Source organism: Heptranchias perlo, chromosome 27 (assembly GCF_035084215.1).
Source record: "Heptranchias perlo isolate sHepPer1 chromosome 27, sHepPer1.hap1, whole genome shotgun sequence".
Classification (NCBI taxonomy): domain Eukaryota; kingdom Metazoa; phylum Chordata; class Chondrichthyes; order Hexanchiformes; family Hexanchidae; genus Heptranchias; species Heptranchias perlo.
Genome location: NC_090351.1, coordinates 27,996,749 through 28,019,034, shown reverse-complemented (window position 1 = coordinate 28,019,034; position 22,286 = coordinate 27,996,749). Strand labels below are relative to the sequence as shown.

General features: G+C 44.6%; 1 protein-coding gene across 1 annotated transcript in view; it reads left to right on the top strand.

Moving 5' to 3' along the window:
* The first annotated feature begins 7,914 nt into the window (after positions 1 to 7,914).
* LOC137344708 (C4b-binding protein alpha chain-like) overlaps positions 7,915 to 22,286 on the top strand; it is a 73,542-nt gene continuing 59,170 nt past the window's right edge. Inside the window, exon 1 of the mRNA XM_068007838.1 lies at positions 7,915 to 8,271. Coding sequence (XP_067863939.1) covers positions 8,208 to 8,271 — 64 coding nt within the window. The 5' untranslated portion in view covers positions 7,915 to 8,207. The remainder of the gene's footprint in view (positions 8,272 to 22,286) is intronic.

Sequence of the window (22,286 nt, the reverse complement as noted above, 5' to 3'; positions counted from 1 at the left end):
TTCTCCAACATTTTCTGTTTTTATTTCAGATTTCCAGCATCCGCAGCATTTTGTTTTTGAAGTAATATACAGGGTCTTGATTCCATCTTAAAAGTGGATTCATGGAAATGAATGGGGGAAATAACACTATTTGCTCACTGAAGCACAGAAACTCCTTAGAAATATACAGAGGGTGATATAAATGAGTGGAGAGTCTTGAATTCCGTAACACAAAACAAGACAAAAACTAGAAACACCATCCAGTTCTTCAACTTACACAGCGTGGCAGCTAATTGCATTTTTGACTCCCCTGATGCCGAACTCCATTATCTTAACCAGTAGACTTTCAAATATTTAGAATCCGTAGAGTAATTTTTGTTTTGCAAGTTTGACTTTACCCTGAAAAAATATTCGGGATATACCTTATCTGTACTATTTAATTGTAAACAATTTTACAACACCAAGTTATAGTCCAGCAATTTTATTTTAAATTCACAAGCTTTCGGAGGCTACCTCCTTCCTCAGGTGAACGATGTGAAAATCGTTCACCTGACGAAGGAGGTAGCCTCCGAAAGCTTCTGAATTTAAAATAAAATTGCTGGACTATAACTTGGTGTTGTAAAATTGTTTACAATTGTCAACCCCAGTCCATCACCGGCATCTCCACATCAGTACTATTTAATAGTTTCCTTCAATGAGGCCTCCCTTTACTTTCTTTTCTCTGGACTATAAAGCTTGAATTTCTCTAATCTGTTCATAGCTCATCCCTTTTACATTTGGTATCAGTCTTGTTGCTCATCTTTGAACCCTCTCATTGGATGTGTAAGGAGACATGGGGAAGAATAGACTTAACATTACATTGACTTCAGCACACAGACACAGTTACATTTGGAGGGAGCGACAGGGAGTGTGCAAGAGAAGGGGCAGAGAGCAGGGGAACCAGACAGCGAGTAGGAGAGAGAGGGGGTAAGAGCGTGAGGCCGAGCGAGCGGAGGGGGGCGGAGAGCGCGAGCGGGGTGGGTGGGAGAGAGAGCGCGAGCGGGGGTGGAGGGAGAGAGAGCGCGAGCGGGGGTGGAGGGAGAGAGAGCGCAAGCTGGGGAGGGAGAGAGAGCGCGAGGGGGGGGAGGGAGAGAGAGCGAGCGAGCTGGGGGGAGGGAGAGAGAGCGAGCGAGCGGGGGGAGGGAGAGAGAGCGAGCGAGCGGGGGGGAGGGAGAGAGAGCGCAAGTGGGGGGAGGGAGAGAGAGCGCGAGCGGGGGGAGTGGGAGTCAGACAGAGAGCGAGCGGGGGGAGAGGGAGACAGACAGAGAGCGAGTGGGGGGGAAAGGGGGAGAGAGAGCGAGCGGGGGCAGATCGAGAGAGAGAGCACAGGCTGGGGGGAGGGAGAGAGAGCGCGCAAGCTGGGGGGATGTGGGTATTGCTGGCAAGGCCAGCATTTATTGCCCATCCCTAGACCATTGTGACTTTTTAAAAATTCATTCATGGGATGTGGGCGTCGCTGCCGAGGCCGGCATTTATTGCCCATCTCCAATTGCCCTTGAGAAGGTGGTGGTGAGTCGCCTTCTTGAACCGCTGCAGTCCGTGTGGTGATGGTTCTCCCACAGTGCTGTTAGGAAGGGAGTTCCAGGATTTTGACCCAGTGACGATGAAGGAACGGCGATATATTTCCAAGTCGGGATGGTGTGTGACTTGAAGGGGAATGTGCAGGTGGTGTTGTTCCCATGTGCCTGCTGCTCTTGTCCTTCTAGGTGGTAGAGGTCGCGGGTTGGGGAGGTGCTGTCGAAGAAGCCTTGGCGAGTTGCTGCAGTGCATCCTGTGGATGGTACACACTGCAGCCACAGTGCGCCGGTGGTGAAGGGAGTGAATGTTTAGGATGGTGGATGGGGTGCCAATTAAGCGGGCTGCTTTATCTTGGATGGTGTCGAGCTTCTTGAGTGTTGTTGGAGCTGCACTCATCCAAGCAAGTGGAGAGTATTCCATCACACTCCTGACTTGTGCCTTGTCGATGGTGGAAAGGCTTTGGGGAGTCAGGAGGTGAGTCACTCGCCGCAGAATACCCAGCCTCTGACCTGCTCTCGTAGCCACAGTATTTATATGGCTGGTCCAGTTAAGTTTCTGGTCAATGGTGACCCCCAGGATGTTGATGGTGGGGGATTCGATGATGGTAATGCCGTTGAATGTCATTCAAATATTGCCCATTCAAATTGTGACTTGCCACCAGCGGTTCCTTGACTTCGGTTGTTATACTATATTTCTTAATAAACCTGATCTGTAGTTGAAGCCTAAGATATACAGTCTTTCAGAGTTACGTCGAATTACATAGAATTTACAGCACAGAATCAGGCCATTCAACCCAACTGGTCTATGCCGGCATTTATGCTCCACACGGGTTTTATTTGTCTGTAATGCATATCAAGGGTAAATTGCATTATTGTTTATTTGGGGCACATCAGGTTACTTCATTGAATACGTTTTGGTTTGCTTGTGGAAATGTTTCTTTGCACTAGGCTGCCTGAATCGTACCAAGGGTATCTGCATTAATGCCCTTTTCATTGAGTGATTTCATATCATTAAAATCATAGACTAATAGTACTGTATTTATATACATTCAGGCTTGGATGAGCCACATTTTCCTCCAATTAAACATTGGGAAGATTGAAGCTATCTTCTTTGGCCCCCACCACAAACTCTGTACCCTTGTTACTGATTTCATTCTCCTTCGTGGCTACTATCTCAGGTTGAACCAGACAAACTTGACATCCTATTCGACCCCGAACATAGCTTCTGACCCCTAGGACCACCTCCTTCAACCTCTAACATTGCCTGCCTCCGCCTCCACCTCCACCTCTGCTTCAGCCTATCTGCTGACAAAACCCTTATCTGCGCCTTTGCCACCTACAGACTTCACTATTCCAATGCTCTGCTGGCAGGCCTCTTGTCCTCCATCCTTCAGCTCATCCAAAACGCTGTTGCCCATATCCTATCCTACCCAAAGTCTCTTCACCCATGAACCATGTCTTCATTCAGGCTTGGATGAGCCACATTTTCCTCCAATTAAACATTGAGAAGATTGAAGCTATCTTCTTTGGCCCCCACCACAAACTCCGTACCCTTGTTACTGATTCTATTCTCCTTCCTGGCTACTATCTCAGGTTGAACCAGACAAACTTGACATCCTATTCGACCCCGAACATTGTCCTACATTGGTAGTGTTGTGGGACTGGAACCCAATTTAAAATTCTCATCCTCGTGTTTAAATCCTGCATAGCCTTACCCCTCCCTAACCTCCTCCAATACTACAGCACTCCCAGAACTCCTCTGGCTCCGGCCTATTGTGAATCCTCCTCCCTTTACCCCACCATTGGTGGTTGTGCATTTAGCCATCTATGTGGAACGCTCTGGAATTCATTCCTTAAACTTCCCTGCTTCTCCACCTCACTATCTTCCTTAAAGACATTTCTTTGATGAAGCTTTTGATCAGCCCTCCTACTATTCTTTCTTTGGGTCGGTGTCCATTTTTGTCTGACTATGCCCCTGTGAAGCACCTTGGGCTGTTTTTGTACAATAAAGGTACAATACAAGTTTTTATATAATTAAAAGTCTTGCACCCACTGCACGCCACACCTTAAATGTATATATCACTTCCAGGATATCCATCAGTGGTTATAGTGGAATTTATGAAGTAGGGATATTGAACACTTGCTCTATATAATCTTTGTCCCCACAATCATAACACTTGACCATGTTGCCCAATCTTTGTTCCTCCCAACCCACATTGTTGGCTTTCTCAAATTTGAATTAATGAATAAAGTTCATTATGAAGAAATAAAATTAATCATAAATCAATGGAAAAAATAAAGTTTCCCTAATTTAAATGGGTTAATCCATAAGTAAATATTCAGCCATCAACAATACCAAAAAGTACAAAAGGATGTAATGGATTTTATCTTCTCAATGTACAGGATGTCAGTAATAACAATTCATTAATACACCAGTAACTTGCAACCAATTGCCACAGGAATGCAAGATCAGAGAAGAAGAAACCATAGGCTCAGAAGACAGCAAGAAAATGAGAGAGTGCTAATTTATATTTTAATGTGTTTATTTATTGTCTCCCCGTGTGGCACACCTACCCAGAGTGAGAGTCCAGCCAGTTGACCAACTCGCATGCATCTATTTTCTGCATTTCATAAACAATTGCTCAGTATGATCCAAGAAGAACTCTTTCATGTATTTTCTTTCCATGAAAAAACAGCAGACTATAGCGTCATAGCTTTGTGTATTGCTCTCTCCTAATTCCCAGGCAGCCTTCACAAAACAAGTAATGCTCCTGAGATGATTGTATTTGAATCGGCTATCTTCCATTTTGGGAAGCACTTGCTTTTCTGCCAGTGTTCCAATATACTCATTCTGGCCCACTTTAACCCCTATTGTGTCCGTAGCATCATAAATCATCCATCATATTTTAATGCTGGTCTTAAATACAGTAAGAAAACCTTACACTTATATAGCATCATTAACATAGTAAAATATTCCAAGGCCCTTCACAAAGAGGCAGATTGGACATCAATTGGGAGAAAGTTAGGGGAAAGGACCAAAGATGTGACTGAAGACTTAGGTTTAAGAAGGCTTTTGAATCTTGGAAAGAGATGATGCAATACAAAGTGGTTGAGGAAATGAATGAAAATTGGTACATTTTGCTCTAGGTAGCAGTGATCACAATATGATTGAATTTCACATTCCGTTTGAGGGAGAGAAGAGTAGGTCTAAGATTAGTGTTTAAACTTAAATAAGGGCAATTATGAGGGTATGAAGACAGAGCTGGCTAAAGTGAACTGGGAAATTAGGTTAAGGGATAGGTCAGTAGAGATACAGTGGCAGACATTTAATGAGATATTTCATAACATTCAGCAAAGATACATTCCAGTGAGAAAGAAAGACTGTAGGGGAAGGACGTATCATCCGTGGCTAACTAAAGAAGTTAGAGATAGTATCAAATTGAAAGAAAAAGCATACAATTCCGCGAAGATTAGTGGCAGGTCAGAAGATTGGACAGAATATAAAAAACAGCAAAGAATGACTAAAAGAATAATGAGGGAGCAATTAGAATATGAGAGAAAGCTAGCTAGAAATATAAAAACAGATAGTAAGAGTTTCTACAGGTATTTAAAAAGGAAAAAAGTAAGTAAAATGAGCGTCGGACCTCTAGAGAATGAGTCTGGGGAATTAATAATGGAGAACAATGAAATGGCGGATGAATTGAACAGATATTTTGCGTCTGTCTTCACTGCAGAGGATACAAATAACATGCCAGAAATAATTGCGAATCAAGAGGTGAAAGGAAGGGAAGGACTTAAAACACTTACAATTACCAGGGAAAGGGTTCTGAAAAAATTATTAGAACTAAAAGCTGACAAGTCCCCAGATCCTGACAGATTTTATCCTAGGGTCTTAAAAGAAGTGGCTGCAAAGATAGCAGATGCATTGGTATTAATTTTCCAAAATTCCCTAGATTCTGGAAGGGTCCCATCAGATTGGAAAATAGCGAATGTAACTCCTCTAAGCAAGAAAGGAGGGAGACAGAAAGCAGGAAACTACAGGCCAGTTAGCTTAACATCTGTCATAGGGAAAATGCTAGAATCTATTATTAAGGAAGTTATGGCAGGGCACTTAGAAAATCTCAATACAATCAGGCAGAGTCAACATGGCTTTGTGAAAGGGAAATCATGTTTGACTAATTTATTAGAGTTCTTTGAGGAAGTAACAAGCAACGTGGATGAAGGGGATCCTGTGGATGTGGTGTACTTGGATTTCCAGAAGGCATTTGACAAGGTGCCACATCAAAGGCTACTACACAAAATAAGAGCTCATGGTGTAAAGGGTAACATATCAGCATGGATAAAGGATTGGTTAGCTAACAGGAAACAGAGAGTAGGCATAAATGGGTCATTTTCAGGTTGGCAAGATGTAACGAGTGGAGTACCACAGAGATCAGTGCTGGGGCCTCAACTATTTACAATCTATATCGATGACTTGGATGAAGGGACTGAATGTATGGTTGCTAAATTTGCTGATGACGCAAAGGTAGGTAGGAAAGTAAGTTGTAAAGAGTCTGCAAAGGGATGTCGATAGGTTAAGTGTGTGGGCAAAAATTTGGCAGATGGAGTATAATGTGGGAAAATGTGAACTTGTCCACTTTGGCAGGAGGAATAGAAAACCAGTATTTAAATAGAGAGAGATTGCAGAACTCTGAGGTACAGAGGGATCTGGGTGAATCACAAAAAGTTAACATGGAGGTAGAGCAAGTGATTAGGTAGGCAAATGGAATGTTGTCACTTATTGCAAGGGGAATGGAATATAGAAGTAGAGATGTTTAGCTACAGTTGTACAGGGGATTGGTGAGACCAAATCTAGAATACTGTGTGCAGTATTGGCCTCCTTATTTAAGAAAGGACATAATTGCTTTAGAGGCGGTTCAGAGAAGGTTCACTCGACTGATTCCTGGGATGAGGGGGTTATCTTATGAGGAAAGATTGGAAAGGTTGGGCCTGTATACATTGGAGTTTAGAAGAATGAGAGGAGACCTTATTGAAACATATAAGATCCTGAGGGGACTTGAAGGGGTAGATGCTGAGAGGATGTTTCCCCTTGTGGGAGAGACTAGAACCAGGGGACACAGTATAAAAGTAATGGGTCTCCCATTTAAAATGGAGATGAGGAGAATTTTTTTCTCTCAGAGGGTCGTGAGTCTGTGGAACTCCCTTCCCCAGAGAACGGTGGAGGCAGGGTCATTGAATATTTTTAAGGCTGAGTTAGATAGATTCCTGATTTACAAGGGAGTCATAGGTTATAGTAGGCAGACGGGAAAGTAGGGTTGAGGTCATGATCAGATCAGCCATGATCTTATCAAATGGCAGAGCAGGCTCGAGGGGCCGAATGGCCTACTCTTAATTCATATGTTCGTATGTAAATTTATCAATCTGTGACTAACAACTACCACAAATCAAACCAATTGTTCAGACAATTTTTTTCTGAAAGTTGTAGGGCTATGATGGCTGAAGATTCTGCTCCCATTGATGGAGCCAAAGGGCAGGGTGAATCCACAGTAGTCCAGACTCAGAAAACTGGAGGAAGCGACCTGGAATGTAAGGTAGAGTTGGGACCACTGCCGTCATGGAGGATTTTGTAACCAAGCATAAGCATTGTAAAATCAATGCAATGTGAGATAGGGAGCCAATGGAAGTTGCCAAGGGTTGGGGTGATGGGTTGCAATGGCAGAGTTCTGGTTGAGATGTAGTTTTTGTAAGATGGAGGTTGCAAGATCAACGAGGATGACGTTAGTAAAATTTAACTTAGAAGTTGTAAAGCATGAATGAGGGTTTCAGCGGCAAATAAGGGTGAGTTAGGACGGGGAAGGCCAAAGTTTTATTGAAATTAATATTATGATAGGGTAGACTTAGAGAAAATGTTTGCACTTGTGGGGAGTCTAAAATTAGAGGTCATCAATATAAGACAGTCATTAATAAATGCATTAGGGAATTCAGGAGAAACTTCTTTACCCAAAGTTCTAAGAATATGGAACACTCTACCACAAGGAGTAGTTCAGACAAATAGCATAGATGCATTTAAAGGGAAGCTGGATAAGCACAGGAAGAAGAAAGGAATAGAAGGGTATACTGATAGGGTTAGGTGAAGTAGTGAGGCGGCTCATGTGGCATGGACCAGTTCCGAGAAAGGTTACAGCACTGAAGGAAGCCATTCGGCCCATCGAGTCCTAGCCGAATGGCCTGTTTCTGCGCTGCAGACTCAATGTAAGTCCACTTCAATTGAATACAGTACGCATGAGCCAACCATCCGCGCTCTGGCGAATTTCTCGTGCGGTGCCACGTGACCTGCGCAAGCCGCATCGGTTCAGGGAGGGTGTGCGCATGCGTGACAATTGGCGGCGGATGGGTCGAGATTCCCGGCAGGGGGAGAATGGAGCGAGTGAAAATTCAACGGAAAATTGATGGATCGGGCTGGACATCAGGGAGCCTGAGCGATTAGTAAAACACCAGTAAATAATTGGACGCGGGAGCCTGGCGGCTCTTGGAGAAGGAAAATAAACCGGACTGAAGTCTCGGCCCCGGGTAACGGTTCACGGGAGGGAACATTCTAGAGTTTTTATTCAAATTTCTAGACCAGGTGCAGGGAAAATCTCCCAGAACATTTATCGTCGAGAGAATTGGGAAATGGCAGAGAGACTAATTCTCGCTCTAATGGTCATCTTCACGGCCGGGGTGGCCCGGGTCATCGGTAAGCAGCGCTCCTGAAGGGGCGGAGCGGGGGTGGTTGCTTTTTATTGCTGTTTCAGGTGTGTTTTTAGATCAGTGATGGAGCAGATTTACAGCAGCTGAACGGGGTTTTAGTGTTCCAGCCCTGCACTCTGTACACAGTGTGGGGTTTGTTATTAATGTCAATGGGGTAACAAACCAGAGAAAACTTCAGAGCTCTTTATGGGTGAGCTATCTAATTACATGCAGTTGTGAATCCGTCACCGGTCTCAGGGACCTTGCTATTTTTTTTATGGATGTGTCTATGTCCTTGATAATCAGAAATGATTAAATTACCCCTCTAGTTCTCCAAAGAGAATGCTGGATTTTGATATAGCTGGAATTAGCTCTGCACTTCATCTCTTGTCTTCTATTGATAGGTATAACTACTTGTCTGCCCTGTATGCAGAGTTCATTTTTAATGTTAAAATACACAGTCATTTTCTTGTGTCAGGCCATCTATTGTCATTCTCAAAAATTTCAGGTCTGATCTAATCTATTAGTTTGCATAATCTTTGACATTCCATCTTCACAAAAGTTAAATATTTCAACATGTTGATGGCTTTGAATTTTTTGTTTCTGAGTGTTCACATTTGACACAACTACCTTTTTGTCGGTGCATCTGGTCATATGCGGTATGTATGCTTTCCTAAGCATGTCAACAAGAAACATCTCATTACTTTTTTGTAGACAACATCAAATTAGTATCTGAAGATGTTACATCATTCACTGGATCATTTTGGGTGTGCTAATTAGACTCCTTTTCAAAATGACTTCCAGTGATTTGTGATGTCTTTACAAAGATGTACTGATTTAATTTCTCCGGATCAGAAATACTGATTGAACATGGTTTCCTTTATGATCTTAATGCATAAAGCACAAATTGTCCTTCATGCATGAGCCATGTTTTCTCTTTTTTCAGGTGTGTTGTACTGTAGAAGTACTCATTGAGTCAAGGTATTTTAGTACGAGTGAATCAGAGATGATCTTTACCTCATCCAACCACTTTTCATTTATGGTGACAGTCCAATGTAAAATCAGTTTTGTTCTTCAGTAGTTGACGAATAGGAGCAGCTACCTGTGTTAACTTTGGAGCAACTGGTGCAGGCAGTCCTTCCCAGAGTTCTCTGCTTGACTTGCTTGTTGACTGGAGAAGGCATCTTAAGCACTGCTTCGATGTTAACAGAATCTGGTTTTAGTTGGTTGAGAGTTGATGACTCATGTATTTCACTTTTTGTTCCTTGAACTTCATTTTATATTTGTTCAATTTTTAGTGCATTTGGCATTGCTTCAACAGGGCTTCCAGTTTCCAATTATGGTCTTGTTCATCTGCACCCCAGACTAAAATGTCATCCACCACAACCGTGACTTCCACCAGGTTTTCAGGTGCTTTGTGAAGCTTCTTGGAAATTCCTCCAGAGCTGGGAAGATTTTGAAAGGCATGCACAACCATCTGTAGCATAGTTCTATGTTCTATCTACGGTGCAGAGACTTACTACAACTAATTCCATTGTCACATGAGGATCTTGAAACTATAGCATTTTTAGATTTCCTTAGCCTTTACAGCTCAAAATTGTTCCAGGTTGCCAGGTACAATGTCTAAAGCAGCCTTGTCTTCATTTGTCGCAAACTGAAGACCATTAGACATATTCAGTGCCTTTCTGGCCATACTGGTTATTAGTGTAGCAGTTCTGATATCTTTTGGTTGCTTAATGAGATGTGACTCCATCTCATAATTGTCCAAAAGACTCTTGAAGCACTTTGAATTTCTTGCTAGGTTATCTGTCACCTCCAAGATATTTTGGAAATGGCAAATTTTCAGTTGTAGGCCTGTAGAGCTGCACAGTGTCAGCTGTAACTCAGTTGGTCGTAATCTTGCCTCTGAGTCAGAAGGTTGTGGCTTCAAGTCCCATCCCAGAGTCTTGAGCACAAAATCTAGGCTGTCACTTCAATGCAATTCGCTGAGGACGTGCTGCACTGTCTAAGTTGTCGTCTTTTGGATGAGACGTTAAACCGAGGTCCCGTCTGTCCCCTCAAGTGGACATAAAAGATACCACGTGCTATTCGAAGAAGGGCAGGAGAGTTCTCCCTGGTGTCCTGGCCAATAGTTATCCCTCAATCAACATCACTAAAATAGATTATCTGGTCATTATCTCATAGTTGTATGTGGGAGCTTGCTGTGTGCATATTCCCTGCCGGGTTTCATACATTAAAACAGTGACTACACTTCAAAAGTACTTAATTGGCTGGAAAGCACTTTGCGATGTCCTAAGGTCATGCAAGGCGCTATATAAACGCAAGTCTGTCTTCTCTTTAGTGGCGGCATTCCCAGTCTTCAACTTTGTTTTAAATGAGTTTTAAGTCTCATAAAGCAGGATCCCAGCCAAACAAAAACCGTAGAGGATCTGCATTTGATCAGTTTAGAGTGCGTAGCTGATAAAAGCAGGAATAAGCAGGCTTTTCTGATTTGAAATGTTAATTTTTCTTCTGAACCTCTTTTTTAAAAAATAAAAATATTCTGTTAGATTCAGAATGAGTTACTTGTCGATCCAACATCATGTAATGATTGTTGTTAAGGTCAGCTGATTATTTAGAAAAGTGTTCAAAGTATAAAAATGTGTTCATTATTGTTCAGCCATCTTAACTGACTGCATGCAGCTGTCAATCGTGTAAACACTTCCAGGTTGGCAGAAACAGTTAGGGAACTTCCTGTGCTTGAGTACAAGATACAAAGATTCATCTATTCACAGTACTAAATTAAATGTCAGTAAGTACAACTTCAAACTATAGTGGGTAAAGTTAGCTATTTGAATCTGTGCTTGCTTACAAGCTTAAATTAAGTTAATATCAAAATAACTGATAAAATTACCACAGAAGTGATTAAAGAAAAACAAGGAGTGTGATAAGTTTAAAATGTGTGTTTAAAAACATCAGGGAATCAGGACAGGACCTATTGCCCAATTAAAAGTTCTGTACACTAATGCATATAGCATAAGAAATAAAACAAGTGAATTGGAAGGTGAAATTCAGCTTAAAGGGTGTGACTTAGGGGCCATTACTGAGACCTGGCTGCAAGCTGGGCATGACTGGGAGATAAATATTCCAGGTTTAAGGCCTTTAGAAAGGACAGGGAAATTGGAAAAGCAGGAGGAGTAGCAATATTGACAAGGGACACTATGACAGCATTATCAATAAGGGCAAGCAGGCAGTAGAAACGCAATAGGTAGAATTGAGTAATAGAAAAGGATGCAAAACTTTGGTGGGAGTTGTTTCATAGACCTCCAAAAAGCAGTGATAAAGTAGCAGGATACATAATTGCGGAGTTCAGAGAAGCTTGTTGCAAAAACAGTGTCGTTATAATTGTTTACAATAGTTTTAATTTTCACATAGACTGGGGGAAGCAGAACAGCCCGAGTCCCAAAGGCCACAAATTTCTTGAGTGTATTTTGGACAGTTTTCTGGAACAATGGGCCCGATGTTAGCAGGGCTGCGGGTTCTCGGCGGGGGGGCTATCTGGCGCGTGGGTAATGCGCCTGGTGAAATTAGTCAGCTCCCCACGCAATTGTAGCATACAATCCACTAATTGGATCCACTTACCTGCTCCTCCGGGTTCCCCACTGCTGATCTGCGCGTCGGGCGGACTGCGCATGCGCAGTAAGATCTGTCATCTGGAGGAGCTCTATTTAAAGGGACAGTCCTCCACTGACAGATGCTGCAACAAACAGAAAAAAATCACAGCATGGAGCAGCCCAGGGGGAAGGCTGCTCCCAGTTTAATGATGCGGGAGGAAGCGGCCTGCCTCTGCCACCAGGAAGGCCTGGCTCGAGGTGGCAGAGGAGGTCACCAGCACCACCAACATATCGCCCACCTGCATACAGTGCAGGAGGCGCTCCAATGACCTGAGTAGGTCAGCCAAAGTGAGTACACTTACTCTTTCCCCTACACTCCGTCTGCCACATCACCGCCCCCAACCCACATCTCCTTCTGCACTGCCAACACTACTCTGTCATATCACCCCTAATACCCCATCCTCATCGTACCTGCACCTACTCACCTCGCCAGTACTCATCCCGCCACTGCTACTCAACCCAATCCTCACACAATCTCATGGCTCTATCTCGTACTCACCCTCTCATGCATCTCTTTCACGGCCAGCATCACTCAACCTGCCACTATCTGTGCTGCAGCCACAGGGCATGCATCACGTGCAGTAGGCAGCGTAAGGCAAACGTGTCGTGAGCATGAAGGGGATGCACAAGGGTGTTTGAGGGTTTGTCATGGTTGTTACTTATATTGAATTTCTGACCAACTAACATCACATATTATATTGGCACCACTACTGCCATGTCTTCGTGAATCTTGTCTAGTCTGTGCAGCAATGCCCTTTCCTGAGGATCACTATGAAGACCCACAACTGATGCCGCCCATTGTGTCACTGCAGAGTGGGTGTAGGTGTATTTGCAGGGCTCTTTTGTGCAGACGGCTGAGACACGTCGGCGATGTCCCCGGTTGCACCCTGGAAGGATGCGGAGGAGAGGTCGTTGAGGGCAGTGGTGACTTTGACAGCAACAGGTAAGAAGATGGTGCTCAGGCCAGCCGGGAGCAGCTCGGCATGAAGGAGGCTGCAAATGTCCACGACTACATGTCGAGTGACTCTGAGCCTCTGTGTACACTGCTGCGCAGAGAGGTCCAGGAGGCTGAGCCTCGGTTTGTGGACCCTGTGGCGAGGGTAGTGTCCTCTGCGACGCATCTCTCTCTGCGGTAGCCCTCCCTCCTGCTGTGCAGTTGGATGTGTCACAGCACTCTTGTGGAGCTCCACGTGTCAGAGGTGGATGGCGAGGCTGGTGATGCTGTTCGCCCTCCGAGGAGGTCATGACTGCAGCTACGGCGGCCCCCATCCGGAAGATGTACATCTGAGGGGGTCCGCAAGGTAGGTACATGTGTCTGGACACCGGGGTAAGTGTGCAAGTTGGTGACTTTGATTGTCAGGAGGAGGGTGGTGGAGGCCAAACTTTGTCCCAAGTGACAGAGTGGCCTCCTGCAATGAGTGAGGGTCTCTTTTTCCCCCCCCCCCAAAAACCTGTCAAATGGACCTTTGCAGCTGCCACAGGCTGATGGCTGGAACAGATCCATTTGAACTGGGAGTGTTTCCCCCAGTGTGGGAAACAGTCCCAGGTTGTTCTCAAATCCCACCCCTCCTCACATAATCCCTTAATCAGGTCAGTTAATGACCTGAAATACCTAAATAAATACTTTCAAGTGGCATCCCGCTGGCTTTAATTGCCTGCGGTATTTCCACCAGCGGGGGCTGCGTGCGCACGCCGGCGCGTCAGCAGGGAACCCGGAGGTGCGCGGGTTCGAGGTGGGCTCTGGTCCCGCTCCGGGATTTCACGATTTTCAGGGCCCCCCCCGCCAGGAACGCACCCGATAGTGGGTGCTAAAATGCTGCTCAATGTTCTTGAATGAACAAGAGAAGACCATCTTAGATTTGGTAATGAGCCTGAATTGGTCAATATGGTAAGGGAACACCTAGCTAACAGTGACCATAATATGATAGAATCCAATATTAGGTTTGTGAGGGAGAAAGGTGAGTCACGAACCAAGATTTTAAATTTAGGCCGACTTTGGAGGGATGAGGCAGGAATTGACCGGGTACGGTAGAATAGTGGTTATGTTACTGGACTAGTAATCCAGAGGCCTGGACTAAAATCCAGAGTCATGAGTTCAAATCCCGCCATGGCAGCTGGTGAATTTAAATTCAATTAATTAATTAAATTCAATTAATTAAATAAAAATCTGGAATTAAAATACTAGTATCAGTAATGATGGCCATGAAACTACCGGATTGTCATAAAAACCCATCTGGTTCACTAATGGCCTTTAGGGAAGGAAACCTGCCATCCTTACCCGGTCTGGCCTATATGTGACTCCAGACCCACAGCAATGTGGTTGATTTTTAATTGCCCTCTGAAATGGCCTAGCAAGCCACTCGTTGTAAAATCTCGCTACGAAAAGTCATAATAAGAATAAAACCGGACGGACCACCCGGCATCGGACCACTAGGCACCGGACACGACAACGGCAAAACACCAAGCCCAGTCGACCCTGCAAGGTGCTCCTTACTGACATCTGGGGACTTGTGCCAAAATTGGGAGAGCTGTCCCACAGACTAGTCAAGCAACAGCCTGACACAGCCATACTCTCAGAATCATACCTTTCAGCCAACGTCCCAGACTCTTCCATCACCATCCCTGGGTATGTCCTGTCCCACCGGCAGGACAGACCCACCAGAGGTGGCGGTACAGTGATATACAGTCAGGAGGGAGTAGCCCTGGGAGTCCTCAACATTGACTGTGGACCCCATGAAATATCATGGCATCAGGTCAAACATGGGCAAGGAAACCTCCTGCTGATTACCACCTACCGTCCTCCCTCAGCTGATGAATCAGTCCTCCTCCATGTTGAGCACCACTTGGAGGAAGCACTGAGGGTAGCAAGGGCACAAAATGTACTCTGGGTGGGGGACTTCAATGTCCATCACCAAGAGTGGCTCGGTAGCACCACTACTGACCGAGCTGGCCGAGTCCTGAAGGACATAGCTGCTAGACTGGGCCTGCGGCAGGTGGTGAGCGAACCAACACGAGGGAAAAACTTACTTGACCTCGTCGCAAATGCATCTGTCCATGACAGTATTGGTAGGAGTGACCACCGCACAGTCCTTGTGGAGATGAAGTCCTGTCTTCGCACTGAGGACACCATCCAACGTGTTGTGTGGCACTACCACCGTGCTAAATGGGATAGATTCAGAACAGATCTAGCAGCTCAAAACTGGGCATCCATGAGGCGCTGTGGGCCATCAGCAGCAACAGAATTGTATTCCAGCACAATCTGTAACCTCATGGCCCGGCATATTCCTCACTCTACCATTACCAACGAGCCAGGTGATCAACCCTGGTTCAATGAGGAGTGTAGAAGGGCATGCCAGAAGCAGCACCAGGCGTAGCTAAAAATGAGGTGCCAACCTGGTGAAGCTACAACTCAAGACTACATGCATGCTAAACAGCGGAAGCAACATGCTATAGACAGAGCTAAGTGATTCCACAACCAACGGATCAGATCAAAGCTCTGCAGTCCTGCCACATCCAGTCGTGAATGGTGGTGGACAATTAAACAACTAACGGGAGGAGGAGGCTCTGCAAACATCCCCATCCTCAATGATGGCGGAGTCCAGCACGTGAGTGCAAAAGACAAGGCTGAAGCGTTTCTAACCATCTTCAACTAGAAGTGCCGAGTGGATAATCCATCTCAGCCTCCTCCCGATATCCCCACCATCACGGAAGCCAGTCTTCGGCCAATTCGATTCACTCCACGTGATATCAAGAAACGGCTGAGTGCACTGGATACAGCAAAGGCTATGGGCCCCGACAACATCCCAGCTGTAGTGCTGAAGACTTGTGCTCCAGAACTAGCTGCGCCTCTAGCCAACCTGTTCCAGTACAGCTACAACACTGGCATCTACCCGACAATGTGGAAAATTGCCCAGGTATGTCCTGTCCACAAAAAGCAGGACAAATCCAATCCGGCCAATTACCGCCCCATCAGTCTACTCTCAATCATCAGCAAAGTGATGGAAGGTGTCATCGACAGTGCTATCAAGCGACACTTACTCAGCAATAACCTGCTCACCGATGCTCAGTTTGGGTTCCGCCAGGACCACTCGGCTCCAGACCTCATTACAGCGTTGGTCCAAACATGGACAAAAGAGCTGAATTCCAGAGGTGAGGTGAGAGTGACTGCCCTTGACATCAAGGCAGCATTTGACCGAGTGTGGCACCAAGGAGCCCTAGTAAAATTGAAGTCAATGGGAATCAGGGGGAAAACTCTCCAGTGGCTGGAGTCATACCTAGCACAAAGGAAGATGGTAGTGGTTGTTGGAGCCCCAGGACATTGCTGCAGGAGTTCCTCAGGGCAGTGTCCTAGGCCCAACCATCTTCAGCTGCTTCAACAATGACCTTCCCTCCATCATAAGGTCAGAAATGGGGATGTTTGCTGATGACTGCACAGTGTTCAGTTCCATTCGCAACCCCTCAGATAATGAAGCAGTCCGAGCCCGCATGCAGCAAGACCTGGACAACATCCAGGCTTGGGCTCATAAGTGGCAAGTAACATTCGCGCCAGATAAGTGCCAGGCAATGACCATCTCCAACAAGAGAGAGTCTGACCACCTCCCCCTGACATTCAACGGCATTACCATCACCGAATCCCCCACCATCAACATCCTGGGGGTCACCATTGATCAGAAACTTAACTGGACCAGCCATATAAATACTGTGGCTACGAGAGCAGGTCAGAGGCTGGGTATTCTGCAGCGAGTGACTCACCTCCTGACTCCCCAAAGCCTTTCCACCATCTACAAGGCACAAGTCAGGAGTGTGATGGAATACTCTCCACTTGCTTGGATGAGTGCAGCTCCAACAACACTCAAGAAGCTCGACACCATCCAAGATAAAGCAGCCCGCTTGATTGGCACCCCATCCACCACCCTAAACATTCACTCCCTTCACCACTGGCGCACTGTGGCTGCAGTGTGTACCATCCACAGGATGCACTGCAGCAACTCGCCAAGGCTTCTTCGACAGCACCTCGCGACCTCTACCACCTAGAAGGACAAGAGCAGCAGGCACATGGGAACAACACCACCTGCACGTTCCCCTCCAAGTCACACACCATCCCGACTTGGAAATATATCGCCGTTCCTTCATTGTCGCTGGGTCAAAATCCTGGAACTCCCTTCCTAACAGCACTGTGGGAGAACCGTCACCACACGGACTGCAGCGGTTCAAGAAGGCGGCTCACCACCACCTTCTCGAGGGCAATTAGGGATGGGCAATAAATGCTGGCCTCGCCAGCGACACCCACATCCCAGGAACGAATAAAAAAAAATAGACTGGGCAGAACTATTACGGATAAAACTACAGATGATCAGTGTAAGATGTTCAAAAAAGTATTTGATAGAACACAAGACCTGCACGTACCCCTAAAGGGCAAGAGCTCTATGTGTATAACTAAACAAATTTGGTCAACAAGTGAAGAGAGAGTTAGTATAAAACTAAAAGAACAATGGAGATCTCGCAGACTGGGAGAGATATAAAGAACAGCAAAGGGATACAAAGAAAATGATGAGCTGCAAAAAGGGAATACGAGAAAAAGCTTGTGAGGGATATCAAGAACAACATTAAAGGTTTTTACAAATATATTAATAGAAAAGGGTGGCTAAGAGTAATGTGGGCCCCTTAATGACAGATACAGTGATATTGTAATTGGAAATCAGGAAATGGCAGACTTACTAAATAGCTACTTTGTATTGGTTTTCACAGAGAATGAGGATAAAGTGCCAGAGATAAAAGGAAAACTGAAAATCAATCAAGGGGAGAGCATTTTTAAAAAAAAACTTAGATTGAATCTAATGAGATTAAAGATAGACAAATCTTCAGGACCCGATGGTTTCCACCCCAGGGTATTAAAAGAAGTAGGTGAGGAAATTGTTGATGCGTTGGTTATGATCTTCCAAAACTCTCGGTTCAGGAATTGTCCCCTTGGATTGGAAAACTGCCAATGTCACTCCATTATTTAAGAAGGGCAGGAGAGATAAACTGGGAAATTATAGGCCTGTTAATCCAACGTCAGTTGTGGGGAAGTTACCAGAAACTGTTATTAGGGACAGAGTGACTGATGAGCTCATATTTGTCCAAATGCTCAGAGAGAAACAGCATGGATTTGTAAAAGGTACGTCATATCTAACAGACCTAGTTGAATTTTTTGAGGAGGTAACTAATGTGGTAGATAAGAGAGTGCCTATGAATGTTATTTATATGGACTTCCAGAAGGCATTCGATAAGATTCCACATAAGAAAGTGTTAACGAAAATGAGAGTGCATGGAATTAGAAGCAATCTATTGGTTTGGATAGGAAATTGGTTTGGAGGTAAGAGACAGAGAGTCGGGATAATGGGTACATACTCCAATAGGCAGGATGTGACTAGTGGTGACCCCCAGAGATCTGTTTAATGTGGGAATGCGAATGGTCATCCACTGGACCTAAGAAAGATAGATCAGTGTATTTTCTAAATGGCGAGAAGCTTGGTACAGTGGATGGGCAGAGAGATTTAGGGGTCCAAGTGCAGAAATCACTAATAGCTAATGGACATGTACAAAAAATAATTAAAATGGCTAATGGAATGTTGGCCGTCATCTCAAGAGGAATAAGACCATAAGAGACAGGAGCAGGGAGTAGGCCATTCGGCCCCTCGAGCCTGCTCTGCCATTTAATGAGATCATGGCTGATCTAATTTTTTTACCTCAACTCCACTTTCCCGCCCTTTCCCCGTATCCTTTGACTCCCTTGCCGATCAGAAATTTGTCTAACTCAGCCTTGAATGTATTCATTGACTCAGCCTTCACAGCTTTTTGGGGTAAAGAATTCCAAAGATTCACGACCCTCTGGGAGAAGAAAGTCCTCCTCATTTCCATCTAAATGGAATACAAAGGAGTGGAGGTTATGTTACAGCTATTCAGAGCTTTGGTTAGTCCCCATCAGGGGTTCTGCATTCAAATCTGAGCACCTCAGGAAGGATGGATTGGCTTTGGAGGGTGCAGTGCAGATTCAGCAGCATGATACTGGGGCTAAAAGGGTTAAATTATGAGGTCAGGTTGCATGGACGAGGCTAGTATTCCCTTGAGTATAGTGGAGTATAAGGCGTGATCTAATTGAGGTGTTTAAGATGATTGAAGGATTGATAAACTTTCCTCTGAGTCTCCAAAACAAGGGGAAAAAACCTTAAAATTAGAGCTAGGCCATTCAGGGGTGATGTCAGAAAGCACATCTTCACACATAGGATAGTAGAAATCTGGAATGCTCTCCTCCCAAAAGCTGTTGAGGCTAGGTCAATTGAAAATTTCAATACTGAGATTGATAGATTTTTGTTAGGCAAGGGTATTAAGGGAACCAAGACAGGAAGATGGAGTTAAGATCAGCCATGATCTCATTGAATGGTGGAACAGGCTCAAGGGGCTGAAAGGAACAGGAATAGGCCAAAGTCACTAATTTAACTTAGTTTGGCTCAGTTGGTAGCACTGTCTTATGTAAAAGAAAGAACTTGTATTTACATAGCGCCTTTTACGACCTCAGGACGACCTAAAGTGTTTTACAGCCAATGAAGTACTTTGGAAGTGTAGTCACTGCTGCAGAAAACGCAGCAGCCAATTGGTGCACAGCAAGCTCCTCAAACAGCAATGAAATAATTGAAAAGAACATAAGAATGTAAGAAATAGAGGCCAGAGTAGGCCATACGGCCCCTTGAGCAAGGTCAGTATGCAGAGGTGTCAGCGTTGGCCAAATGGCACTTTCACCTCTGGATCAGAATGTTGTGGGTTCAAGCCCTACTCCAGGACTTGAGCCCACAGTCTAGGCTGGCACTTCAGTGCAGTACTGAGGGCTCAAGTATACATAAAATATTCCATGGCACTAATCGAAGAAGAGCAGGGAAGTTCTCTTACTGTCCGAGCAAATATGTATCTCTCAACCAACTCCAGTTAAACAGATTTTCTGGTCATTAATCTCATTGTTGTTTGTGAGACCTTGCTGTGCGCCACATTGCCCTACATTCTACCAGTAACTACATTTCAAAAGTACTTCATTGTTAAGCAGTTTGGGATATCCTGAGGTTGTGAAGGTGCTATATAAAATGCAAGTTTTGTTTGCTGTATGCTATCTGAACTATCTTGCAAAATTAACCAGGAACAACATTCTGAATTGAAAAAAAGCTGGTAATAGTATACTCAGATACATTTTCACTAACTGCAACAGAAATATGCTTACATTCCACACAGTACAGTCAGGTACACAAATCAATGCATCTGCCATGGTTTGAGAGTCTGTGGCTGTATTTTCAATGTAAAACAATTGGAACATAACACGATAAGATGGAGAATGAAGTAGTTGAATCCGAAACTAGGGTCCTGAATCTAAATAAAGGAAATTACGAAAGTATGAGGTATGAGTTGGCTAGGATAGATTGGGAAACTTTACTAAAAGGGATGACGGTGGATAGGCAATGGCTAATATTTAAAGAACGTGTGCAGGAATTACAACAATTATTCATTCCTGTTTGGCTCAAAAATAAAACAGGAAAGGTGGCTCAACCGTGGCTTACAAAAGAAATTAGGGATAGTATTAGATCCAAAGAGGAGACATATAAAATTGCCAGAAAAAGCAGCAAGCCTGAGGATTGGGAACAGTTTAAAATTCAGCAAAGGAGGACAACGAGATTGATTGAGAGGAAAAATAGAGAGAGTAAACTAGCAGGGAACATAAAAACTGACTGTAAAAGCTTCTATAAATATGTCAAGAGAAAAAGATTAGTGAAGACAAATGTAGGTCCCTTACAGTCAGAAATGGGGGAAATTATAATGGGGATCAAAGAAATGGCAGAACAATTAAACACATACTTTGGTTCTGTCTTCACAAAGGAGGACCCAAATAACCTCCCAGAAATGTTAGGGAACCAAGGGTCTAGTGAGAGGGAGGAACTGAAGGAAATCCGTATTAGTAAAAAAAATAGTGCCAGGGAAATTAATGGGGCTAAAAGCTGACAAATCCCCAGGGCCTGATAATCTACATCCCAGAGTACTAAAGGAAGTGGCCCTGGAAATAGTGGATGCATTGGTGATCATCTTCCAAAATTCTATGGACTCTGGAACAGTTCCTACAGATTGGAGGGTGGCAAATGTAACCCCGCTATTTAAAAAAGGAGGGAGAGAAAAAACGGAATTACAGACCAGTTAGCCTAACATCAGTAGTGGGGAAAATGCTCGAGTCTATTATAAAGGATGTGATAACAGAACACTTGGAAGGCATTAACGGGATTGGACAAAGTCAGCGTGGGTTAATGAAAGGGAAATCATGCTTAACAAATCTACTGGAGTTTTTTGAGGAGGTAGCTAGTAGAATAGATAGGGGAGAACCAGTGGATGTGGTGTACTTGGATTTTCCGAAGGCTTTTGATAAGGTCCCACACAAGAGGTTATTGTGCAAAATTAAAGCACATGAGATTGGGGGGAATATAATTGCATGGATTGAGAATTGGTTGACAAACAGGAGAGTAGGAACAAACGGGTCTTTTTCCGGATGGCAGTGAGGTACCGCTGGGATCAGTGCTTGAGCCCCAGCTATTCACAATATATATCAATGATTTGGATGAGGGAACGGAATGTAACATTTCCAAGTTTGCAGACAACACAAAGCTGGGGTGGAATTTGAGCTGTGAGGAGGATGCAAAGAGGCTCCAATGTGATTTAGACAAGTTGGGTGAGTGGGCAAGAACTTGGTAGATGCAGTATAATGTGGATAAATGTGAGGTTATCCACTTTGGTTGTAAAAACAGAAAGACATATTATCTGAATGGTGATAGATTGGGAAAAGGGGAGGTGCAACGAGACCTGGGTGTCCTTGTACACCAGTCGCTGAAAGCGAGCATTCAGGTGCAGTAAGCAGTTAGGAAGGCGAATGGTATGTTGGCGTTCATTGCAAAAGGATTTGAGTACAGGAACAGGGATGTCTTATTGCAGTTGTACAAGGTCTTGGTGGGACCAGATCTGGAGTATTGTGTGCAGTTTTGGTCTCCTTATCTGAGGAAGGATGTCCTTGCCATGGAGGGAGTGCAACAAAGGTTTACCAGACTGATTCCTGGGATGGCAGGCCTGACGTATGAGGAGAGATTGGGTCGACTAGGCCTATATTCAGTAGAGTTTAGAAGAATGAGAGGTGATCTCATCGAAACATATAAAATTCTAACAAGACTAGACAGACTAGATGCAGGGAGGATGTTCCTGATGGCTGGGGAGTCCAGAACCAGGGGTCACAGTCTCAGGATACGGGGTATGCCATTTAGGACGGAGATGAGAAGAAATTTCTTCACTCAGAGGGTGGTGAACCTGTGGA